Raw genomic sequence first — 25,198 nt, 5'->3', positions numbered from 1 at the left:
TATTCTCATATTGATGCTGGATAGCGTTTAGTTTGAGCTATTCAAAATAGGACGTTTTCTCACCAACTTTTGGGAAGATTGAGTTGGTCAAACAGTTCATGAAACTAGAAACTTTATGTTGTTTTGGCTGATAAATCACCTGAGTTGATGTGCTGACATTACTCATCAGTTTACTGACAAGTGATTGATGTTTTGAGGTGTTGTTTCCATCTCTTGCTTGTCACAGAGCTTCAGTGCCAGATCACTTGACATTTACTCGCCATAGATTAGACACACACACCTGTTTGCATTTGAGAAACAACTCTCACAATAGTTTTTTTTTTGTTTAGGAATCCAGACCAATATTACAGTATCACTGATCCCGTGGCGAGCTACCGAAAATGAAAGACACACAGAAACCATTGTTTCTAAACATGGGTCGTTTTTATTTAGCTAGTGAGTCACCTAGAGGAGAAAACTGTCACATCCTTGCAGTTGACGTCTCGCCATTTTGGGGGAATCTCTGTCGAGCCGAGAAGGCGGTGGATGTGGGGTTTCTCCCAAAAGTGCTAGAGCAGTTGGGGGCTGACAGCGCCCCCACAAGGGTCTGAGGAGCGGCGGCGGCTCCAGCAGAGCAGCAGGTTTCTCCTCAGACAAATGCACTTCAGAATGACAGAATCACAAGAGAGAAATCAAAGATGTGCACTAGCCCGCTGCATGATACGTTTGGAACACAGAAACAGATGCCGAAAGAGGGGGCGCAGGTCGAGGTGGGGAGGATACATCCTAATGATTGGCATGATTATGGCTGTTCCCCAGGGAATTTGTTCCACCCGTCAATCATCTACAGCCACTTTCAAGTTATTATATATTATTCACGTGGTTTCTCTTCGAGCAGGTTCGTCTTTTACCGTCAACGTTTGAGGCTTTCAAAAAGTACAACTGAGCCCAGTGAAAAGTTCTGACTACGGTTAGTCAGTTAGTTTGTCACAAACAAAATTAGAACAAGAAGTTAGCGACTCTGAAGAGGCGGATTCCAAGGACTGAAAGTGCTTTCAAGACAGAGGTTGTTTTTTTTTTGTTTGTTTGTTTGTTTGTTTCAAAGTGGGTGTCTCGTGAGAACACGGGTTTGATGTACCGGTCAACACATACAGATGAGTCCATCTACCGCCCGAGTGTTCACATACAATTGTCATCTTCAGCGGAAAAGACAGTGAGAGCTTTTCCTGCAGGTGGTTAGGCAATTTCTTGAATTAAGGTCCTACATCATTAGTGTTGCAGATCCAGCAGAGCTCACGTCAAGGTTACTGTTTATTTCTATTGCGCTCCTGAAAAGAGAGAGAGACAGAGACAGAGAGACACGATTAGACAACACAGTTGGTGGATAACAAGTTTCTGGCATGTCATACTCAACACACTGGGTCAGACCTTTTCATTGACCCTCCAACGCTACAAGCAGTTCACATGACTGTGTCGGTGGTGGTTTCCCTGCCTTGTTCAGCTTCTCTCGACACTTGCTCTTATTGTTTTTAAGGGTAACAGCATACTGCCAACCTGTCACTCCCAGCTGGTTCACCATTAAACTACTATCCTTACACACCACCCCGTATTTACACTGAAGACATGAAGGTAAATAAAATGGCGTCAGTGTGTCTGCGGTTGCACCATTTCACCACCAGGTGAAACTAGTGAAGCAAGCTTCATCATCATCACTTTATCAAACAAATTCAGTCGCATCTATAGTAGCATTTGAAATTGACAGCATCAAACTCTAAGGGTGGCAGTAGTGTTCCGGAACTCGGTCGCAAAATACCCACACTAAAAGAGTATATATATCTATCTATCTATATACACATATGGAATTTTGAAGACTCCGCAGAGTAAACACACTAACGTAATAATAATAATTTTACTACAAAAAAAAACAAAAAGCTGTTACACTGTTAGTTCATTTTTATTTATTAATTTATTTTTAATTTTTAGAAAATATAATTGTTCTGTATAGATATATTTTTTGGGAAGGGACCCGAATTTTACTTTCGTATTTATCAATATTTATACGGTTTACCTCGGAAAAATTACCATGTGAAAGATATAGAAGGTATTAAAAGTACTGCTTGTGCATACAAAGAGTTGAAGTGAATCTAGAGAAGAAATGAGGCATAAAACAGCCTGCAATGTAAGGAAAGTCTGCAGCCCTTCTTCGATTTTTAATAAAATTACTGTTCCATTATATTATCATGATGAATGGCCAAGCAGAAGAATGACGGGAGAGCGGGAGAATGCAGCACTGTCTGTGCTTACTGTGCAGTCGCCCAGACGTTGAGCCCATCTCAAATAGCAGCAGATAAACATGACTAGCACGCACATTCAGCAAAACAATCACAACACACGTCAAATATCAAATATCCAAGGGTGTGTCCCCGGGAGTGAAATCCTAGTGGAAACAATACGCAGAGGAACTTCCAGAACTGATGGCCACATTTAACATTTTACTCAAAATGTGAGAGACTGCATCTACTGGAATACACAAAGTCATTATTGTTATTATGTTTTGTTCATTATTGCACGTTGTTCCAAAGCACTTTCCTAGTTGCTGGGATCCTCACTGACCTTAGCAATAAAGCTGACAGTGTAGGTGGTCAGACAGTCATGTTTTCATGGATTCATTTGGGTTACTAGGGAAGTCACTTGCAGCTGTCATTCGGGATGATTTTATGAAAAAGGTTGTTGAACTCATCACCGCACCGCTGGTTGAATTTTCCTGAGTAACCTTCTTAGTCATGACACATCGAGTGTAAACCGGCCCAATGCTGGAACAACAGTCACGTCACACTGGTTTGCACTGGTCTCGCTCACATGCTGCCGTATCACTGAACCACGTCCCTAATCTGTTCACCAGGAGAGCGCAGCCCTCTGCCAAGCAGCTAAAAACATCGCATAGAGTCAAGATAACAGTCCTCAGCAAGTTGTTTCATCTGCATTTGGGAAGAAAACATCTTGTTTACTGCTGCATCCACAATGTTTAACTGAGCACAGTGCCCTCAGCTGGCCAGAGTCAGAACTGAAAAACCTGCCGCGGCTCTAAAGGCCAAGGTGTGAAGCGGCACAGCAGAAGGAGAATCTGAACACAAGCCCCCCTGGATCTACAAAACACCATCACAACCCTATCACATCTGTGTTAGTCCACTGGTCAGAACTTAAAGACAACCATCCACCACTCGCTATGCTGTGCAGTGAACACACCCACCAACGCCGGCGGAGGTAATGAAGTGTACACACATAAATAGTTAATTAGAATCCGGCAGTGGTTTTCACTCTCTCTAAAGTTGAGGTTAACACTCGAGAGAGAGGTGTCACGGTGCTGAACTGATTAGGGATCATTCAAGGGCTCTGAAAGCACCGGCTAAACAACTGAGCCAACATGAACCTTGTCAGATGCAATAGGGCCAAGTTTCTGCGGGGCCCATCCTGTCATGTAAGAGGTCTGGGCTACAAAAGCGGCGCCGCACCGTGCAGGACCAAACAGGCCTTCCACTGACAGGTTGTTTTCAGAAGCCTGAAAACACTGACTTGAAATATTTATGAGAAAGTAGCCCACTGCATATTAACAAGGTCAGCAGTGTGGAGTCAATACAGCATCAATGGGGCAGCAGGGGGAGAGCAGGGCGGGAGGAGGAAGGAGGCCGGGGGGGCTCTCTTCGCAGTTAGGTTGTCATGTGAATGGAAGAATGGAACCAGTCGCAATGACAACATGTTTCTCACTACTGAGCTCTTCAGCAGAACTTGGGCGAACATAGCAATGAGGCACTCTGCAGAGATGAACTGAAGTGAATAAAGAGATAACACATCTCTTGACCTTGTCGTTTCCATTTTAGGAATAAACAGAGAGTTCAACTGTTCACACCGAAGCACGCGGAGACAATGTAGGGGGGGCGCTAGGAGACATCTGAGCGTGTATCTGCCATTGTCTGGAAGAAGGAATGTCAGGAATGTGGGCTATTTCGGGAAAGCCCTACGTATCCAACGGCAGCCTGCAGTTGCCATGTCGACAGCACAAGATGGCTGATGAAGACTCCGGTGAGCCGGACACATTTCTGATTCATCATGACGCATGAATTCGCTGACAGGTTTCCCGGAACTTCCCCAGAATGTGGCGGCCTCAGTGCGCCAGCAGGTGGAAGCTACCGCCTGCCGCCGTGACTCAGTGAAAGGTGGCATCACAAGAGATCTGAAACCCAAGTGAGTCACGGCAGGAAAGAAGTCCCAGCTTTAAGTGTCTCAGACCTTTCCAATCCACCGCGGAGTGAAACAACAAGTTCCGTTTCCATGAACAACAGCAGGTAGTGATCTGTGATCTGAGCTACAGGTTCACTCAACCAGACCAAGTGTTTTTGGCCATAGGCCTCATCTGGTGCGTCTCTTACCGATCTGGTTCAAAGACCACACTTTCATTTTACATACACAGCAGATCCGTCTGGTTTTCAGCCGGAAACGTCAATGTAAACCCAAGACAAAGACCAGACCTGGCAGCTATTTAGCATTGGAGTGTTTTGAGAGAAGGTGGCCAGTATCAGAATCACTCTCTACAGTTGATGGTGAAAGTGAGTTGCTGTCTTTCCCCACGTGCCCTGCAGTCCACAAGGACAAACTCCTGCCTGTGGTACATACCACATGAAATAAACTCGGCAAAAAGACTTGATGCCGCTTATACAATTTGAAAAATGAAATTCACGTTGTGTGGCTCTCCTCAGATTCTTTTCTCTCACTTTGAAAATACACACGTGTCTTCTAGATTAATATTTTCTCATCATATAGAATTTTTTTTTTTACTTTAATGTTTATGAAGGAAAATAATGTTCTATTTCTAGAGGTTTTTCTAGAGGATTAAGATTTGTTTTATTTTACTCGCATTCTTTATCACTTGGTATTGCTATCATTGTCTTTTTTCCTCTTCTGTTTTTGTTTGTTTATGTTGTTTATAAATGTCTATAATAAATAATGTACTGCGCATCTCTGAGTAAACTAGTATGTCTTTATATCACTGTAAGCCTGCAGCTGCAAAACATCTATGAAATATGGTTTATAAAAAATGATATAAATAACAGGTTCAGTGTTGGGTTGTGTTGAATGAAGCCAGAATAACACCAATTCTGAATGTTTACTACGAGTATTACAATAATCATTTCTACATCCAGCATAAACACAGCCAAACAGATAAACTGTATTAATTACAATCTATCCAAAATTAATATAACCGTTACTTTAGAGCTGACTGATCTGACGTTCAGCTTTGCAGAACTAGAAAATAGTGTATATATTAGCAGATACTCAATGAGATTATATATTTAGTTATGATGTAAATATACTTGAAATATACTGTTAGCAGTTTTAAAATACCTTGCTTGTTAGATTAATGCTTTAGTTAACACTGCCCTCATGTTTAGACTTGACTAATAATGTTAAAGCCAAAGCTAATAATGAATATGACAAACTCCTTATCAATAATTCATATGATTCTCCTACCATGACTATTGCTGGCTCTGACTGACCTCAGGTCAAACACACACCGGCTCATGAAGGAGCGATACTTGCCTTTGACTTCTACATAACTTCCCCACTTTCATTACAAGGATGTCGTTTGACTATGAAGCGCTTCTTCAGTTTGCTCTCGTGGATGTATTCACCCGCCTCAGTCTCTCCTGTATCCTCACGATTTATTAAAATGAGTTTTTCCTTCAACCACAATTATGCAAGTGAACAATATATATTCTCTCGTCTCTCATAACACTTCGACACAGCGAGGCATTACATTAAGAAACAACAACCCAATTTACCAAAACGCAGACAGATCATTATTCATGAGCGAAGTTTGGTGAAATCACAAAAGAGTCCAACTTCAGATCAACAGAAGAGGCTGTTCAATATCAGCTTTTTGACTCATCCACTTGAATACATGATACACTTGTGTACTAACGTAAAATAAGTTGTGTTGTTCAGGTTAGATATAATTTTGAGCGAGGAGAAAATAGATCGAGACAAAAAGACAATCATTTTGATCACCTTACTTCTTTCTGTTTTTGGGTTCAATGGGTCTAGTCTCAGTACATTCACTGTGTTTCTAGCTGACATACGGGTCTAGGTCATTGAGATGACAAGGCGCTTCTTAACATTTCGCAGCCCACCCCTCTCTTTCTGTAGCCAGTGATAATGATATGCACTTCTAAAGATATATAGATAAAAGGTCATCGACCTCTGTGCCATTTCAGTCAAACTCGGGAAAATCCAATTCCTTAAAACTGGTTATATTATTTTGCTCCTGATGACTCACTTGACAATGGCACTTCCAAACCAAACAATGAATCAAACTGTGTTCAATCTCACCTTTCTCAAAGCCTCCTCCTCCTCCTGCCGTTTCTCGTAATGTGCAAAGTCATCAAAGATTGAGGTGGTATGCTTGTAAGTGGCGATTATTTTAAGCACTTGTTTGGCCTTCTCCAGAGGCACCTCCTGAGTGTCCCTGGAGTTGGTCACCGGCTTGTTGTCATTGTTCTCCAGCCGGATGTGTCGCAGCTGGTTGTTGGGCACGTCTTTGATGAAGACCCACTTCACTTCGAACTTGCCCTTCCACTTGTCCTGAGACCAAACACCTGCATAGGCATTGTAGTCCACCGGTGAGCGCATCTCGGCCACGCCACAGAAGTGCCCACTGCCGTTGACGCTGAACAACAGGTAGAGGGGGCCCTTGTTGCCCAGCGAGCGGTAGGCACCGTCCAGGCGCTTGTTGCCATGTTCTGTGCTGCACCAGATAGAGTACTTGATAGAGCGGTGGATGTCGTCTTCCGAGTAGCTCTTGATAATGAACACGCGGCCATTTTTCAAGCTCCAGTCAAACTCTTTGGGGTTGTAGTTGTTGAGGGCACGGAGTTTCTCCAGCACGGGGTGCACTTCGCCGGAGCAGGGGGAGGCACTCATGGGCACGCCCATGCCCAGACTGAAGGCCTCACCCCGATTCCTGGGCGCCACCCAGCGGTTAGGCGGCGGCCCGGGCTGCTGCGGCTGCTGATGGTGGAGATGCTGCGGGGGCTGGGAGGTGAGATGCAGGTGTGGTGGGCCGGGAGGAAGGGTTTGGGGGTGTTGGGGAGACTGCAGAGACTGGAGGTGGAAGGGTTGGTGTTGGTGCTGGGATGGGTGTTGAGGCTGAGGGGGCAAGGGGCTCTGCAGGAGGGGCTGGGGCTGAGCTAGAAGAGGCTGCTGCACTAAAGGCTGCGCAGTCATCATCGTCTGAGCTAACGGGGGCTTGTTCATGGAGCCCTTATCGTCCCATGTGCCAATGTTCATGTTGTGCTTAATGGGAGGCGGCGGGATGGCGGCGCCACCCATTCCCATATTGGCTTTGGGCTTGACTTTGGGCTGCGGCTTGGCCGGTTTCTTGGCGATGGCTGCCCAGGAGGCGGGTTTAGATCCGGCCGAACTGACAGACGGCGGCAGGTTGTTGGCTGCCATGCTGCTCATGCCTGCCGTGACCCCTAAAGATGAGCCGACAGTTTTGGTGACGGCCGCCACCATATCCGTACCCAGTTTTAACCCCGCCATACCCTGCTCAATACTATTTAGCACTGGCACCTTGCTCAGCTGGGAGTCACTTCCAAAACCAGCCTGTCCATCAGTGATGGCCCGCCCCAGCGAGCTGGGCGCATAGCCGTAACTGTTACTGTAGACCGAGGTCTGCGTGGACTGTCCCTGGGAGACACTAGTGCCCCACGTGGAAAAGTCTGCATTGCCTGGAAAGAAGTTGAAGCCATGTTGGCCAAGGAAGGGCGGGGTGTTGCCCAAAGCTCCTGGTTGGCTGAAAACACCATCAGGGATGAAATGTGGCTCGCCATTGCTCATCTGTCCGTAGGTGGTCAGGTAGGGCATAGGAGGGTCTCCTGCTGTGGACCAGGCAGCTTCTCCCAGAGAGTAAGGAAAGCCAATGGATGGAGCATAGTAGCTTGGCATGTAGGGGTCAGACATGGGTGGATAGCTGTTACTCTGCCAGGAGCCAAGATGGAAAAACAGAGGACGTAAAACAATGAGTGCATTTGTGTGCACAAAAAGCAGGAGGGAGTTTTATGTTGTCTGCATTACCTGATTGGTCTGGCCGCTTAAATAAGGCTCAAAGTCATCGTCGTTCACAGTATCCTTCTGATGCATTGATCCGTTTTGCACTGAGAAAGAAAAAGAGTGTTAGAATTACTGTAGATTTAGCACATTTTGCTTTAGGCAATATTTCATGAGAGCTTTAAAAGATTATTCAAGGGAAATATAATCCAGCCTTCCCTGTCAAATCCTGCCATCAGTATATCTCACTGACACCTTTAATACTACCTTTACTTCTACTACCACTGAAATTCATAAGCACCAAGTGTAAGACGAATAATAGGCAGGAATTTATAGAATAACACACGAGTGAGTGAGCTATAATGTGACTAAAATTTTGTCATTTTATTTAATTTTAATTGAACGTATTTTCACTGTAAATGCCAGTCGAGATTGAAAGGAAAAGGGATAGGTATTAGCTGTGAGGGGGCCACTGCAGACCCCTGTCCACTGCCATCTATGAACCTGCCACTTGATCCCTTCCTCACTTCCGCTAACTGCAGTTGAGGAAATCACTGCGAGAGATGCACTTCAGAAAGGAGCTTATTTATGAAGCAAGCGAGGCTGGTGGTCATAATGTCATCATACATCGCCGTGTGGAATTCTGGATGTACAGTAATATCCTGGATCATCCAGAACCTGTACAAATGAATCCACTCACAGCACATCAGCACGCACAGATGGCTGTGCTGTGAGGCCCACAGGTGCGAGCATATTTCATCGTAGTGAATGTGATATCATGAAAGAATACTATTTCAAAAGAGCTGCAGACGGGAGATAACATTGAGGAATGCTACACTGGTGAAATAAGCTGCAGTGTCAGAGCATATTAGGGTATGTAAATATATTGAAATCTCCAAGCCACGAGAGAGTGACACGCACAAAGAGGTGTTTCAGCCGCCTGAATATACATTTACCTTTATTTCCTTGTCCTTTGGGTCTCTACAACATGAAGCAGAATTAAAGAGGAGACTGTTAGATGGCAATTGACAACAACATTCAGAGCAACACGCCAAGAAAACAAGCGCGTTCGTCGTTTACACATCAAACCGAGGCATCCTCACATAAACAGGTTGCTTCGTGATACTGACCGGATGTCAACGTCTCGGACATCCAGTGATCGCTGCCGCATCGCGACCGGCCACAACCAGAGTTGCCGTGCAACACGGTCGGCCTACATCACAGCTAACGGCTATCAGATATCACAGAGTTGTAGCCTGTTTGATCTGACACCTCAAACTACTGCACACAAAGTTGAATCGCACGTCAACGTCCTAAACATTCGCAGCGTCCTGCGGTCAGCACACAAACCTGATCGACTGTGGTCGCAGACATCGTCCAGCAGCCGACTCCGGTCGTGTTGGTGAGACTGTCCGCGGCTTCCCTGCCTCTCTCCGGTGCTGCTCTCCTGGCTCGTCTCTCGGGTTTCAAATCACTCAGTGATCGCAGCGAAGCGTCGTTTTCCTGCCGTTTTCACAACGCACGACGACCTGCCTGTTCTCGCGGTGGCAAACGGCGACCTCGTGTCCGTGGAGAAGGCGTTCGCGGAGCGGTCCGAGCCGGTTAACCAGTCAGTGGGGAAGTGGCTGCTGTTTTACTGGAATATCCCTCACCATATTCCACAATGGCGGACAGGCTTGTACTCCCGCTTCCGTTCCGTTCTGCTGCTCCGCGCGACCTTCCGCCTGTGACGCTCTGAGTCATGTTACACACCGACACTTCACATGACAGTCACAGTTCGCTCGGATCTCAACACCTTTGGCCTCGTTTGCTGACCCGCGAGAACACTGTGGCCACCGACTCTTTATTTTATTCACCCCGACATTGATTCCTAAGCGTCTCGACCAACTTCAGTCAAACATATGAAACATCACCGCATCACTGATGGTTGTTGTAGATATTCATCTAAACAAATATTGCGTTTGTGACCCAGCAGAGTGGAGGAAATTCGCTATCGCTGCAATACTGCAGAGCTGTAACTGATATGCAAATCATAGTGGAGACTCTAAATCTGAACCGTAAAATGCACAACAGCCAAGTTGATTAAGATTAAAATATGAGTTATTCTATTGCAGTGGGACATTGTTCCATTTTGTTGACTTGGGTCAGAGTTTGATATGGAAATTCAATAAATAAATACATATGAAACATGTGTAATATATTATTTCACATTTCAGAAGCAGCGTTATCGCCAAGGTCAGTGAGGATCCCAACAACTTTGGAACAACATGCAATAATGAACAAAACATAATTTCACTGTAGCCTCCTGCCAGAGGGGAGAGGGACAAACAGCCCATAAGCGGGGTGAGTAGGGTCGGCTCTGATCCGACCTGCACGCCTCTGGGTCCTGGAGACATACCGCTCCATCCATCCATCCATCCATCGTCGCCCGCTTATCCGTTGCCGGGTTGCGGGGGCAGCAGCTTCAGGAGGCCACGCCAAACGCCCTTCTCCCGAGCGACATCCACCAGCTCCTGGGTTGACCTTCGGTCTCCTCCCAGCTGGACGTGTCTGGAACACCTCCAAAGGGAGGCGTCCAGAGGACATACCACTCTTGAATCCCAACTTTTCCATTATAAAAGTGTGGATCAACGCATTGAAATATTAAATAATACCTCCTATCTTCACCATTCTCCCAGAACCCCAGTCTTTTAACATGTTCTCCTACACTGCATCCATGACAACCTCATTGGTCGACATCCTCTTCGTCTACCAGGCTCCTCCACCAATAATATCTGTACAGCTGCCAATGTAAGAGTGTTGGCTACAAATGTATTTTAAGTGCTACAAATAGTTTCTGTCCAAGTTTTGGTGTAATATTAAACTGTAATACAGCGTTGACGGATGATATTTCTTGTATGACTCCTGCTAATGTCATGATACTTCACATCAACTAGCACTACTTCAATGCAAGGTTTGCCACCACTACAACTTGTAGTGCCACCACCTATGCTATTAATCTACTATTATTTTCACGGCTTCACATTTTACACTTTACTACTGTCATCATCACCCCCTCGTACAACTCCACTGCGTATACTGTAGTAGTATTATAATTTGTATTATGAATCATCCTGCAACTGTGACTTCCAACAACAACAATAACATCATTTCATGTTCCTTCTACCATTATAATAACACAGCCACTGCTATTATTGTCTTTACTTAAGTGTTTTTGTGGGTAAGGCAACCACTACTGTAATATTTATTTATTTATAATTATATTTTTAATGAAACGCAATGTCATGTGCATTGGCGTTGTAAGCTACGGAAAACACCATCAAAAGTAACATCAACAATACCGTACCGCACACTACTGTCGTAAATGCTACGTATTCTCGTGGGGTGTTCTCGCGATATTTCCTTAGACGGTCATAGAGAAGTATGGCGGCCGTGGCACTGAGGTCTTGCCGCAGAGGACTTTCTGAGATTTTAAGTCATGGTCCACGCTTCACTGCTCCGTCAACATGCTTGGCAGGTCGGTTCAGCCTTTCCATGATCATACTTATCAACTGTATCTAAACCAGATGCCGTGTTTTGGGAGGGCAGTGGGGGGTGTGGCGTTCATAGACTGGCGTCTTTAAAATTGGGGCACACATACAGGGTTTTCTTTTCCATGCGTTCTGACGCCAGTAAGAATGCATTGATTCTACTTCCTACTAAAAGCATTGCTAGTTTGCTAGCACTTCAACTGAATATCAAGTCGTAGTTGTGTAAACACTACCGCGTTTTTATTATGTTTATAGGTTATGCTTGACTCAATAAATAAACTGTGAGTTCATTTTGTTTTGATGTTAGATGGCTTTCTTCATGTGTTTCTAAATCACGTAGTTTCCCACCACACTCTGTTTCAGGGGGCAGAAGACACAAGTCCTCAGTTCAGTATGCTTCACGACCAGACCTGCCAAAGTTGGCCTACAGAAGAGTGAAGGGTAAGAGTCCAGGTGTGCTCTTCCTCCCTGGCTATGCATCTAACATGAACGGCCAGAAGGCCGAGGCACTGGAGGAGTTTTGCAGGTCCCTTGGCCACTCATGCCTCAGGTATGCCTGTCACACTCTGCACGCCTTCACAACAACAACTGTTCTGTTATTCCAGGTTATCAGGCAGAGCCCTCAGGTTTCATTGGGCAGCATTCTCTCTTGCTTTTTACTGGTTTAAAGCTGCCAATGAGAGGCACAAGCCCGCTACAGCTTATTTAACTCCACACAGAATCACCCCTGCTGTGAGGATGCAGCAGGAACTAGCAGGACAAACCTCCTTACCGCTGTTCTACGGTGATATTTAATGACCAAATAACACAAAACAGGACCCAGGCTTGACCTGAGGCTGACGTCCTAAACGGCACGACCAAGCAAAAATCAATGTTCGTCATGTATTTAACTCTTCTTGTCGCTGGAGTTTTTCAATGAAATATTCAACTTTGACGTCACTATTTTAAAAGCTTGTAGCTTTTAAACAGGCATGCTGCAAATGGAAATACTCTTCAGCATCACCCCATATTCGGGATGGAAGTAAATTCACTCACTAGTTTGTGTCTTATGACGTCACCCGGTGGCAGCCATAGAGAAGTACAGACGTTTGACAGATGTTTATCCGATCTACTGGAGATCTACTCTCACTCATCTGTCACGCAATAATGATGATGGCGGGGCATCATCCTTGTTTACGGCTGGACCACAAAACCCGGTGTAGCTTTTTCACACTCGGCTTCAGCCACGTCCGTCGCTATTTCTGGGGTTTTTTTTCCCTGCACGGTCGTGCAACCCCTTCACTGTTTTGACTGTGATTCCCCCATGTCCCCTGACACAGCAAAGCGCTAGAAAATCTCTAGTTATTCCACACTGATAAACCGTCCACAAATGTTGCTGAGAGAGAGAAGCTACAGGTGTCTACCACCTGCTTGTGTGAAGTACTAATGACATCAGGCTTCAGATTTGCAGCTTGGCTTGTGTAAATACCACACATGCTGCCTGAAGCAATTTTGCGACTTTGGTACTCAAAGGGTCAAGTCACAAATTGGATGAATTGGGAGGAGCACAAGGACTTAAAGATGTGACGCACCTTCATGTCAAGATCCACAGCCATCCTTTATAAGCATATCTTTTGAAATCTTTTGATCATGTTATTTATAACTGTCAATTTTTCTTCTTCTTTCCACAGTGATCGTCTCATTACGAATTAAACAAAAAGTTAATATTGCTTCAATTAATTCTTGCTGGATCTGTTCAGTTCGGATGTGGACAAATGCTCGGTTTGAACCGCTAAGATGCACACTTTGTCTGTGAGACAAAATCAAGGGGATAGTTTGACCTGCTTCCAGATTGTGGTCGATCCTTTCATACCGCAGGAAGTTAGCTGCTTCACCAGCTTGTTATGGGGTTTTCTCTGCAGTGTAAAAAGGGGCTAGCTTGTTGTGCTAAAGGTCAGGTTGTTTGGAAACAAGATTCTAACTTCAACTGTAAAACCTCCTGGAGGTTCGTTTATGTGCGTCTGCCAACTACAAAAAATGCTTGGACGTCACTTCTTACATGTGTCTTATATTCACTGTTCCACCAGGTTTGACTACACAGGACATGGCGCATCAGAGGGCGTGTTATCAGAGGGCACAATTGGCACTTGGAAAAAAGACGTCCTGTTTGTTTTGGATGAATTAGCTGAAGGGCCCCAGGTGAGCGTTTTTTTTTCTTCACATATCTTTAATGTTAAAGACTCTGTTGTCCAACCAGTGCCTGTTCCATTTCGTAAGTGTTCTGGCGTCTCCTGTTTTATTCATACGAATGGCATTGCACAACTGTGCTGGTGATGTAAAACAGACTCTGCTCCTGCGTTTGTGCCAACAGAGTTTGTTACCCACTTGGGAGTGTTCACTCTTTGCTCGATTACCTGCCGCATAGAATGGGTTGCTGCTGTTGTTGACTCTGTGAGGGATTTTTTCGCACTCATATTGCTTTTGCATTTTAAGATTCCACCGTACACGGCACAACCAGGCCTGACAAGGCCTTGGTTGGTTGCCCATTGCAACAAGTTCAATATCAAGATAGTGCGTTCCAATGAGGTCACAGTTCACCTCCCATATCCACATGAAATCAACAGTCTCTGCAGTTAGAGGCTTTTAACCTTTTAAACATGGTTAAAACAGAATAAAGCTTGTGTTGCTTATATTTAAATAAGGTGGTTCTTCTCGCTGATCACATGTGATGATGGTTTAATGACATCACTAGCCACTCAGGTGGTAGTAACAAACAAACAAAATGCTAAAATCTGTCCAGAAATCCTGTCAGGAGTGGAAACTAAAATCGCTACAGGGCTCTCCCCCTGAAAATTATAGTGGAGAAGCATATGAGTGGTGTTGAACCACACAGAACCATGACTTTCATATGGACTTGATACAAAGAGCCTTGTGATTTAAAATCTTATAATATAGTAATATAATATAATACCTTTTCATGGTAGCCGAATACTATTCATCACATGAGTTATGCTGGATTTGTCTGCGTAGATTTGTGTGCCACTGTCGTTCCGTCTTTAAGAATCTCTAGTCACTGCAATGTTAATAAAGTAATTACTCAAGAACTGCAGAAGCACTGAGTTATTGATATCAGAGTGTTATACATGAATCATACACGAAGACAAAACCTTTTTTTCTACTGACTGTCAATTAAATGCGCAGCCAGCAGATGGCGCTCGGAAACCATGATGGTGACCGACTTCTGGACGCGGTTCTTTATCGTCGTTTCTTAACAAAGGTTTCTTATCTTGGCCGCTGCACAGATCCTGGTGGGGTCCAGCATCGGGGGCTGGCTCATGCTGCTGGCTGCTATCGCACGACCAGAGAAGACCGCCGCCCTCGTCGGCATCTCCACCGCCGCTGATCACATTGTCACGTCATTCAAGTCTCTTCCCCTTGAGGTGAGACTGTTGGTCCTGGTTTGCACTTTGTCTGTTTTTGATTTTAAAATGTATCTGTAGCTGGATTGATACCATCACCTCATTTAAATGTATAAAGTGTAATAATAACTTAACTAAACTAAACAGCAAAGAGTTTAGGTAAATGCTGATGTGGTGATGGGTTTTACAAGAATAGCTGCCAGGTTGCACACTGAACTACAAACCTGTATCAAACATCTTCATGTATTTTACCTAAATATCACAGTGAACTGTTTAAGTTTAAGTTTAAGTTTTTTTGTGTTGTTTTTGACACATGAATGCCTACAACTGAACTCTTAGAAAACTGATTTGGTTTCTGTATGCAGACACGGAAGGAGTTTGAAGAGAAAGGGGAGTGGTCTGTACCCACCAAGCACTCAGAGGACGGTGTCTACAAGTTTAGCATGGACTTTCTCATCGAGGCAGAGAACCACTGCCTCCTCCGAAGCCCCATTCCCATCACCTGCCCCGTGCGTCTCATCCATGGGCTGAAGGATGAAGACGTCCCCTGGCACATCTCCATGCAGGTGGCCGAGCGCATCCTCAGTCCCGACGTCGACGTCATCCTGCGGAGGCACGGCCAGCACCGCATGTCTGAGAAGGATGACATCAAGCTGATGGTTTACACCATTGACGATCTGATCGACAAGCTGACCACCATGACGAATACAGTCTGAGAAGAGGAGTCATCGCATGAGTGGTTGCTAGGTCTGAGACTGTTTACCGGAGAGGCAATGTCAAAGAATCACCAAACACCACATTTCTCTGCCAAATATCTCCATTTTTCTGTCTTTATTTTCTCTGTTGTTTCACTGTAGCTGCTGTTCAGAGGAAGTCTTCCTTGTAGTTGAGCCCTACAATCTTCAGGTTGTGTCTGTACATTCTTTACATACCATGTGTTTTGTTGGTGACCCCGGTCAGGTCCACCTTTGCTGCTGCTGCTGCCGCCCCCATCTCCTCTCTCTCCAGTTAGGTGCATAGTTCTCCTGTGCCTTTTTAAGTCACCTTCCACCGTTTGGGCCAATAAAACCTCTGAACATTAGATGTTGATCGCACACTGTTACCACCAATCTAAATGAGTCTTTGTGAGGTGACTATCATTTTATAAAGGATATTAAAGGATTTGAAAAAAAACGTTATTTTTTTAAAGCTTCTTATTCCTGAAGCTGACATTTAAGTTAGTGAACGTTCGTACATGTCGGTTGAAGACTTTGGTCTTGCAGCCTAATTTGCTCTAAGATTGTCACACGTCCCCTCGGTGGAGTGAAGCTGTTGATTATTAACATGCAACTGGGGACTCGCCGGCCTCTGCTTAACGGCCCGGAACTAACCGCTGACGCTCAAGTCCACTTCATCGCTGAGCTGACCTTTAACTGCAATATTCCCTGCTGCCCTGAACACTCTTAATTGATGTGATACACAATTCATCTTTTGTTTCCCCACATAATCTTCATTCAATCTGGACTTTATTCCTGAAATATATCAGTGGGCTATATAGAAATAGGTCTAGGGGTAAACTACATTTTGTTATGTGGTAGCACAAGTGCTTTCTTCTGGAGCACTTTTCATTTTGTTGAAATTTTGTTCTAAAACCATATTTTTCCTTTATGTTACCTAATGTTTCTTTTTCCCTTAGTATCAATGGGTCAAGGTTTATAAGTTTATTCAGCTTGTTAGATTCCAGTCTCAGGAACATCTGCATGAAGATGGTTGGCTTTTCTTCACTTGATATTCATGACCATCTGAACAGGAAGGAAGGACTCTGCTTCACTTTTCAGATGAATGACAGGCGACCTCACACCTTATTGGATTGGCTTTTCATCATGATTTTAGAAAATGGAAACTCAAAAGATATTACGGTTATTTGGTTGTAGGGTGGATGGACAATGAGGTTCTTTGTGTGGTGTTTGCTCTAATTTATGTAGCAACGTGGTCGTAACCTGTCCAAGATCGGTGGTGGGAGATGAATGCTCTTACTGCTGCTGCTTTAATTCTGCACCTAAACACAAACACCTGGAGGCATGGGCCCATCAAAACAGCTGCATCACAGATATTTCTTGACCTGCAGCACATCAGCTCCCATCCTTCACAGGATGTCTTCACCCAATAATAGAAGTCTCAGGTAAAGATATCCAACAATTTGGTAGCTGGAATAAGCGGTGGGACAACATGAGAAAACATGAGAGCATGAAGCTGCATCTCTATGTTGCTTGGTATAAACAGACATTGATGTGGATATGAGGACCCCTCCTGGAGGAGAGGAGGTATAAAGGAGCGAGTTGCCCCTCCCGGCCGGGACATCCTGGCCTGATGGATGCTTCGGCACTTCAGCATCCTCAGTCCTGACCACGGAACTAACGGGACCAACGGACCGCCGCTCTGCAGTGAGTACATCTACCATGATTCTGCTGCTTTGACAATTCTGCCGACATTTATCAAGAAATCTGACCATCCTAAAAAGTGTCTCTGCTTTTACACCACATTTACTGCTCATGTATTTTTTTCTTAATGAACCGTTAAAATCTCTTGTGTCGCAGAAACCACTGACGCAAGTCGTTTAAACTGTCGTGCGGTCTAAAAATAGCGGCGCTGCTTTGTCACCCGTCAGTAGCGACCTTCTCACGGAGGCTTGCTTTACCCAACATGATTCGCCCTTGTTGCGAGGATGTTGGTTTGACGCCACAGCAGAGCACAGCCTGCCGGAAACAGGTTTGGATGTTGCCATGGTAATGCCGAGGGTAGGGTCAGCGACCACACCCTTTTCTCTGGACTCACTGCAGAGTTGACCACAGGGCTTTTTTTCTTCTTCTACATTTAAAATGTATTCATGATCAAATGATACAATATAGAACCAAGAAACAAAAGGTTGCAGTATTGTACATCATGTTGTAACTCTCATTTTATTTTGTTTAAAAATGGTGATTTAATAATTTGTCATATTAAAAGAAAAAACAAACATATTGTATTTAAACAAAATAGAACTGGAACGGAACTGATAATATTGAGGTCCAAAAAATACTTTTGCATGTTCCTGTGAAGGGAATGTAGTGATTTATTTTAGAACCCCAAATTTGACTTCAAGTCAAAGGGTGAAGACAAAATAACAGAATGTGAGGTATGTATCATGCTTGCCGACACTCTTCTCTCTGCTAGCCATCTTCAACTGTTCTAATAATTAATCATTGAGTTGTAAATTCGCAAATAAACAAACTGATCCCTGATAGTTCAAGATAAAATTAAGTGGTTCTAATATCGAACGTATGTTCTCATAACTCACACGCTTCATCATGGTCCCCAGGTTGTGAGTTTTTACGACGCTGACATGGCGAACAGGGGGCCCAGTTATGGACTGAGTCGAGAGGTGCAGGAGAAGATCGAGCAGAAGTACGACCCCGACCTGGAGCAGCGGTTAGTGGACTGGATCATTGCTCAGTGCGGAGGAGGGCTTGATCGGCCACAACCCGGGCGTCAGAACTTCCAGAGCTGGCTGATGGACGGAACAGTAAGTCCCAGCTGCACCTCCAACTCGAAATAGAACATGCTGTTGAATTATTCAAAGTGCACGTTGGCCTGCAGTGCTTAAGAGCAGAGTTTTTAAACTTCAACGGTGTGGAAGTTTGCTTCATCCATTTTGAGTTACTGTCAACATACAGTATTAGTGAAATAGCATGAGCTGTTTCACCTGCAGACAAGTGTAAGGAACTGTGGGTTATTTGCAGCAGAGTACCAGACAGTGATGAGGGATGTCAGGGAGAGGATTTCATTTTTTGAGCACAAGTTAAATCTGTCTCCACAGTGATCTTTTATCCATGAGAGATGGAGAAAGAAGTCCAAAGGTTAAAGAGGAATTGGTGGTGGCTGACCAGGAAACAGATGACATGATAGAGAGAGTCTGCATTAAACAGGTGTCACGAGACAATGACAGCTAGACACAGCTGTGCTGGGCTGTATGGGAAGTTAAGAATGCTGCATGTTTAGCCTTGTTTGTTAGAAATCTGGAGAAGCTTAGATTACAAACTACATAGAGAAACACCTGTCATCAACATGATCAGAATGGTTTACAGCGGAAGACAGATATTGTGTATATCCCCTTTGATAGAAAGCATTCAGCTTTTGTTGGGTGATCACTAAGTCACTGACGCATGGAGGAAGGAAATGCCTGTCCAAAATATTTGGAACAAGCTGGGTGTTCTGAAACTTGAAACCATAATGCACCTTTGAAAGAATTCCAGTCAACCTGAAGCCGCCATTAGAAAAGCAGGAAGTTTGAATATTTTTGGATTATTTCTGGAGATGCTTAAAAAGGAGTTTATGTTTGGTGGAAATTATTATAATTAACAAGAAGTTCTGTTGTTTTTTGTTTGAGGTGTGAGCTGTGTTCCGCTTGGTCGTGTTGCGGGGGGGACTGAGAGGGAGTGAACACCGCAGAGTCAGTGAAACACCAGGACAGTGAACCAAGACCTGTGTGGATGACTGCAAAGAAAACTTTACCCTGTTGAGTGTTCGATAAGGCCAATGAGTTCTGACAGCATTATTGGAAAAATAAAAGCCTGTGAACAACAAAGAACAACTTGAGCCCTTGCATGAACTCGACGGGAGTAACACTACCTGTAGTGTACCTGACTGTATGCTACCTTTGACATCAGAATTCAAACGAGTCAACACAGTCAATGTGGGTTTTCATTGCAGATCCTCTGTAGACTCATCAACAGTCTCTATCCAAGAGGGAAGGAGCCCATAAAGAAGATCATCGAGACTCAGATGGCCTTTAAGCAGATGGAGAAGATCTCTCAGTTCCTACACGCAGCAGAAACGTATGGAGTCACTACGACTGATATATTCCAGACGGTGGACCTGTGGGAGGGTGAGCTGTCCATCTAAAATCTGATTCATCTTCAGACTAGACAACCCTGCCTTTCGTTTTGCAGGGAAGGACATGGCTGCTGTGCAGAGAACCCTCATGGCTCTGGGGAGCGTCGCCGTCACCAAAGACGACGGGCACTACAGAGGCGACAGAGACTGGTTCCACAAGTAATTCAACACTGAATCACTTAATAGCTATAATTATATGTCTCCCTCACCGCTCTTCTTCTGCGTAGGAAGGCGCAGGGGTATCGACGTGAGTTCACAGAGGAGCAGCTGCGCCAAGGCCAGAGTCTGATCAGCCTGCAGATGGGCAGCAACCGAGGGGCGTCCCAGTCTGGAATGACGGGCTATGGTATGCACCGTCAGATAATGTAGACCTCTTGCTCTGTTTCCTGACCTTACTTTGTACTAACGTGTCAAATTCTTGCCGCGCTAACCTCCCTGAAACTGCTGCTCTCCCACCTCCTCTTAATGAATGATGTCAAATGCCATAAACATCCCTCCCATCCTGTGTCCACTGATCAAACTGCAAAAATCTTCCAGGTTCTCTGCATGTTGAAAGTCAAAATTGAAACATGAACATTACAAGAGGCAGCAGGTAAACAAAGCCCTAGCTAAGATCTATTAACACAAATATCACTTGAGGGCAGAACAATATGTAACGTAAAGAGCTGTGGCTTCACAGCGAGAAGCTGGCATGAGGTCTCTTCACTTCTCATGTTCCTCTCCCTATCCTTGGATTTACCAACCCTATTCTCAATTGGACTCATAATTGTCTGTCAGTGTTTGTTTATTTACGTGTTCCCAGTGTTGATGGGGGGAACTTTTCAGTGTCCATGTTTGTAGTCCAATGAAACTGGGATTAGTTGTGGAATTAGCATTTGAACATAGATTTTTCATACATATCAGTGTCTGCAACGTCCAGGATCCACGTGTACACCACATAAGCTATCAATATTATTAAGCATCAGATGCTGCTTTCTGACCTCCCATTGTTTCTTTTCAACACGCTATGTTTCTGTTGCCATGACACCCACGGACAGTCTGATGTTGTGCCTGACTAAAAGGATTGGTCCTAATATAAAATCACTGTGTAACTTTTGCGTCATTTTTATTGCAAGTGTGTCAACGTGTCGGCGCATTGATATCATCAAAATGTGCATTTGTTTGTATCACCACGTTTTGTTTACAACATATTTTTATCTGGGGGCCTGTTGGAATTAAAGTGTATGAATACATCACATTGTGTCTGTGTGGTTGATAGTCATGGCGTGCAGGTCAGTTACATCACTGGAGGAAGTTATTTTTTTTTTATTATCATGGGTTTATGTTTCAGCCCCTCCCTTACTTCCTCACTCTCCAGCCCCCACCCTCACTGTGCACAATCTAATAAAGAGGCTGCACGGCGGCATAGTGATGAGGTGAGCAGCGCCGCCACTGTCCGGGTTCACCTCCAGTCAGCCGTCGCCATGCTGGCTGACCTTGGATGTAACCTGCAGTTTCTGTCTGCATTTTCAACAAATGAAATATATATTTCGACCCAATGAACACACTTGTTTTTAAATTTGAATTTCTTCAAAATGCTTTGTCAAAACAACAATGCAGTTAGGTTTCAAATGGACTTCCGGTCCAACAGGAAGTAACATGTCCACCCGGGGAAATCTGTAAAATAGATGTGCTTGAAGGAGCATTGACTTAAGAGGACAATTGAATGAATCAGTCATTGGGACCCACAGGTCCTGACCTGAAGATGGACGGATCGATTAGCGCGCAGCTTTACTCTGCCATCTTTGCACCTTCAACAGCATTTGATCCACAGTGCAACTCTCACACAGCCTGGCAGGTTATCTGATACACAGAGAAGGTCATCAGCTGGCCCCTTCACGACCTCTGTGGCTCCCGAGCCTGACCCTTCCCACCCTGAAATGATCCTCTGTCCTAAGGCTGGAGGCTTTAATCAATTCAGTAGAAACGCTTTGTTCCTTCGTGAGCATCGTGGTATGTCTGACCTTCACTGAAGTGTAGTGTGGCTCATTATTTAGCTCAGGTTGCACAAATGGTGTTTTCACGTGATCAACTTTATAATAACAGATTTAAAAGAGAGTTATTATTCAATAAGATAAACCTCTGTGTATGGACACAAGCTGCGTTCCATTTGTGCTCAGGGCTTGTATTGCAGGTTGTGCTCCTGGTTCTGATGCTAAGTAAACTAGTAGGATTTTTTATGATTTAAACTTGGGTTTTCTTCAATGAAACGGCTCCCAGATTAACAACTGCCAGACGCTCAGAGTAGAACAAGCAGGATAAATTTATTGGGAATTTAATTTAATAGGCATTTCTGCAGAACCTAGAAACGCTCTTGAATGGCTAACAACAACTGGCTGTATTTTTATATCACTAATACAGCTCCCAAGTGTCTCTGTAACAAAGTACGTACATTGATTCCAAGGTTATTTGGTAGTAGAGGATCAATGAAGCACGAACATGCTCTCCCAGGGTTAGCATCATTAGCTGTCAAGGCCTCTGCTCCGAGACAGGTGATGTATAACTAACCAGGATGGACTCAATAAGTGAGCTACCAAGTCCGTCTGCCAATAGAACGGCAGAGGGAGGGTCGAGGTCAAAATGTGCCAGTCAAACAGTGAACAGTATGGCAGGAGGGCTGCATCGTGAGGTGAATTCGGACGGAGGAACCTACTTGGTGTGGATCAACGATGGGGATTTGATCATGTCGTTCATAATCTGGACATAGTGAATTGTAGAAGAGGTAACCAAGGCATGATGTTGGAGATGAGGTGGATGGTCTGCCTGTGGCTTCTGCTGTTGGCCATCAGGTGTGTTGCTCAGGACCCAGCTCAGACAAAAAGCTGCGTTTGTGGACACCCTGGAATCCCGGGAGACCCTGGACATAATGGTTCACCGGGCAGAGATGGCAGGGATGGACTTAGGGGGGATAAAGGTGACAAAGGTGAGTTGAAACTAATATTATCGTTTTGACATTTCATATTTTTGATGTTGCTATGTCTTCTGTGTAAAGGAGACATGGGTCCAGTTGGACAACAAGGGAGGGATGGTCTCAAAGGAATCAGTGGAGAACCTGGTAGGTTAAGAACACGTCTTGCCTTGTCCTGGTTCTAACCCCAATTGCACAGGAACTTATAAGAACATAAATAAGATTGATCATGCCAGCTTCTGATCCAAAACCACTTTAGCAGACTGAAACTTGATCTGATGTCAAAACTCATGTCAAAAAGTTTCTTTCATGAACTTCTACGTTGTGTTAGAACCATTTGCTGCCCAACGTCACGGTGGCTCTTTAATAAATGTATGGGTTTGGTTTGCGTATTTAATGGAATCAATTTCTACCCAAAGGTGGACTGGGTCCTGCTGGCCTTAAAGGAAAAAAAGGCGACAACGGGGAACGTGGGACCCCAGGGAAAATGGGGCCTCAAGGCATCCAAGGACCAACTGGTCCGAAAGGAGCTACTGGGGACCTTGGATTACCAGGACCACAGGGACCTAAAGGAGATTTGGGACCCCTTGGTCCAGAAGGTCCTAAAGGTGAAGTAGGCCTCAGAGGGGACAGAGGTTTTCAGGGGCCACTTGGACCTCCTGGACGGCCTGGCCCTAAGGGGGAGATCGGTATTCCAGGTCACAAAGGCAGCATTGGGTATCGAGGAGAGAGAGGAAACAGGGGAGAAAAGGGTGACAAGGGCGACCAAGGAGATGAGGTTTTCATCCCCAAAAGTGCCTTTTCCGTGGGACTCACTTCTCAGTCAAAACTCCCACCTGCCAATGCGCCCATCAAGTTCGACAAGATAATCTACAACCTACAAAATCACTACGACCCACAGACGGGACGCTTCACCTGCGCGGCTGCCGGAGCTTATTATTTCTCTTATCACATCACGGTCTTTTCCAGAAACGTCAAGGTGGCTCTGATGAAGAATGGGCTGAAGATCATTCACACTATGGACAACTACCAGAGTAGCGAGGACCAGGCAGCAGGGGGCGCCGTGCTGCATCTGGAGCCAGGGGACAAGGTGTGGCTGCAGGTGGTGGGAGGGGAGCTCTTTAATGGGCTGTTTGCGGATGAAGATGATGACACCGTATTCTCCGGGTTCATTATATTTGGAGCATAGTCGTCCATTTGTTGTTAATAATGTTGTTATTCAGAGCAACTTCCCTTGGAACAAATGAGACTGCTCAATTGTGCATCTATCTTCTTGATTTCACAGATTCTTTGCTGGCAACTACTCTGTCTTTGCTGTGGATGTTGATTCTGAGCATCTATTTTTTTAGACAAAATATCCCATTGTCAATGAATGTGCAAGTTATTTGCAAGTGTCTCATGACATGCCATTTCTTAAAGCTCTTGTCTGAACAGAGTTCATCATAATGGACAGTAGTAAACTAAACACAATAAACATGGCATCAGTTTTTCCTAATCATGGATGTTAATATTTTATTCTGTGATTGAGGAAAATACAAGTCAAAACTAAAAACACAGCCGCCTTCCATTGATTTTCTCGTGCTGATCTGAGTCGCAGGGAGAGGCAGCAACAAAGCAGCCTCCCACAGCTCTGCAGAATGCAGAGGAGTTTCCTGGTCAATAATGTGTCCTGGGTCGGCCTCAGGGCCTCCTCACATGCTAATGATTTACATATACGCTGTCCCCCAAGATCATTAACTTTTTAAGGAATAACCAAAAGATAAGTTGAGTCATAGAGTGACTCATCGCTCAGTTGTTTCCTGTCTTTAACAAATGATTCATTTCACATACTGTAGCTCTGTAAAGGTGCCTCCTGGTCATATTTCTTTGGACGTTCTCCAGGCATGTCCCACTGGGATCAGTCTGTCAGAAATGAATGACGTGATTTGGATGATAAAGTTGTGGAAATGCTACTCATTTTTATCCAAAGCCTGTCCCTGCAATGTGCAATGTGGCAGAGGTAGGCAATTTCATTTCCCAATGGAATAAAGAAGTAAGAAAAATCCTGAAGAACTTCAGCAATGTATATTTAGACTTCAATTTAGAGGGTTAATGAATACATAAATAAATAAAAATATTAGTCAAATGGATCAGTGTTGGAGTTTTCCATTCCTCTGACCTCGTGTGGACCACAAACATGCAGTCTGAGGGACACACTAGGCCAAGTCAGTTTATAAACAGCCGCACACAAGCACACTTTTAGACAGTTTAGAGCCATCAATTAACGTTGGTTTGTTTAGATCTGCTGGAAGGAACGTGAGCCGCAATAAAGGTCACCATCCACAAAGCCA

At 44.6% G+C, this 25,198-nt stretch overlaps 4 protein-coding genes across 4 annotated transcripts; 3 read left to right on the top strand and 1 right to left on the bottom strand.

The window, feature by feature from the left end:
- Positions 1-962: 962 nt before the first annotated feature.
- Positions 963-9,919, bottom strand: ythdf3 (YTH N6-methyladenosine RNA binding protein F3). Its single transcript, XM_053860889.1, has 5 exons — positions 9,433-9,919; positions 9,039-9,063; positions 8,110-8,189; positions 6,364-8,013; positions 963-1,307 (listed from the first exon to the last, which is right to left on the bottom strand). The coding sequence occupies exons 1-5, from the start codon at positions 9,454-9,456 to the stop codon at positions 1,284-1,286; spliced, it is 1,803 nt and encodes a 600-aa protein (XP_053716864.1). The 5' UTR covers positions 9,457-9,919; the 3' UTR covers positions 963-1,283.
- A 1,571-nt stretch (positions 9,920-11,490) lies between these two features.
- Positions 11,491-16,163, top strand: abhd10b (abhydrolase domain containing 10, depalmitoylase b). Its single transcript, XM_053860136.1, has 5 exons — positions 11,491-11,599; positions 11,976-12,162; positions 13,679-13,790; positions 14,894-15,031; positions 15,376-16,163. Exons 1-5 carry the CDS (start codon positions 11,506-11,508, stop codon positions 15,724-15,726), a joined length of 882 nt encoding a protein of 293 aa, XP_053716111.1. The 5' UTR covers positions 11,491-11,505; the 3' UTR covers positions 15,727-16,163.
- A 1,184-nt stretch (positions 16,164-17,347) lies between these two features.
- On the top strand, positions 17,348-21,137 carry tagln3b (transgelin 3b). Its single transcript, XM_053859910.1, has 5 exons — positions 17,348-17,433; positions 18,348-18,551; positions 19,739-19,913; positions 19,978-20,080; positions 20,149-21,137. The coding sequence occupies exons 2-5, from the start codon at positions 18,372-18,374 to the stop codon at positions 20,288-20,290; spliced, it is 600 nt and encodes a 199-aa protein (XP_053715885.1). The 5' UTR covers positions 17,348-17,433; positions 18,348-18,371; the 3' UTR covers positions 20,291-21,137.
- A 1,559-nt stretch (positions 21,138-22,696) lies between these two features.
- Positions 22,697-24,057, top strand: c1qtnf9 (C1q and TNF related 9). The gene is made up of 3 exons (XM_053860498.1): positions 22,697-22,883; positions 22,953-23,015; positions 23,288-24,057. Exons 1-3 carry the CDS (start codon positions 22,697-22,699, stop codon positions 24,055-24,057), a joined length of 1,020 nt encoding a protein of 339 aa, XP_053716473.1.
- Positions 24,058-25,198: the final 1,141 nt, after the last annotated feature.

This window comes from Synchiropus splendidus, chromosome 3 (genome assembly GCF_027744825.2).
Source record: "Synchiropus splendidus isolate RoL2022-P1 chromosome 3, RoL_Sspl_1.0, whole genome shotgun sequence".
In the NCBI taxonomy this organism is placed as follows: domain Eukaryota; kingdom Metazoa; phylum Chordata; class Actinopteri; order Syngnathiformes; family Callionymidae; genus Synchiropus; species Synchiropus splendidus.
Note: the sequence above shows the minus strand (reverse complement) of the source record. Positions and strands in the feature narration are given on the sequence as shown.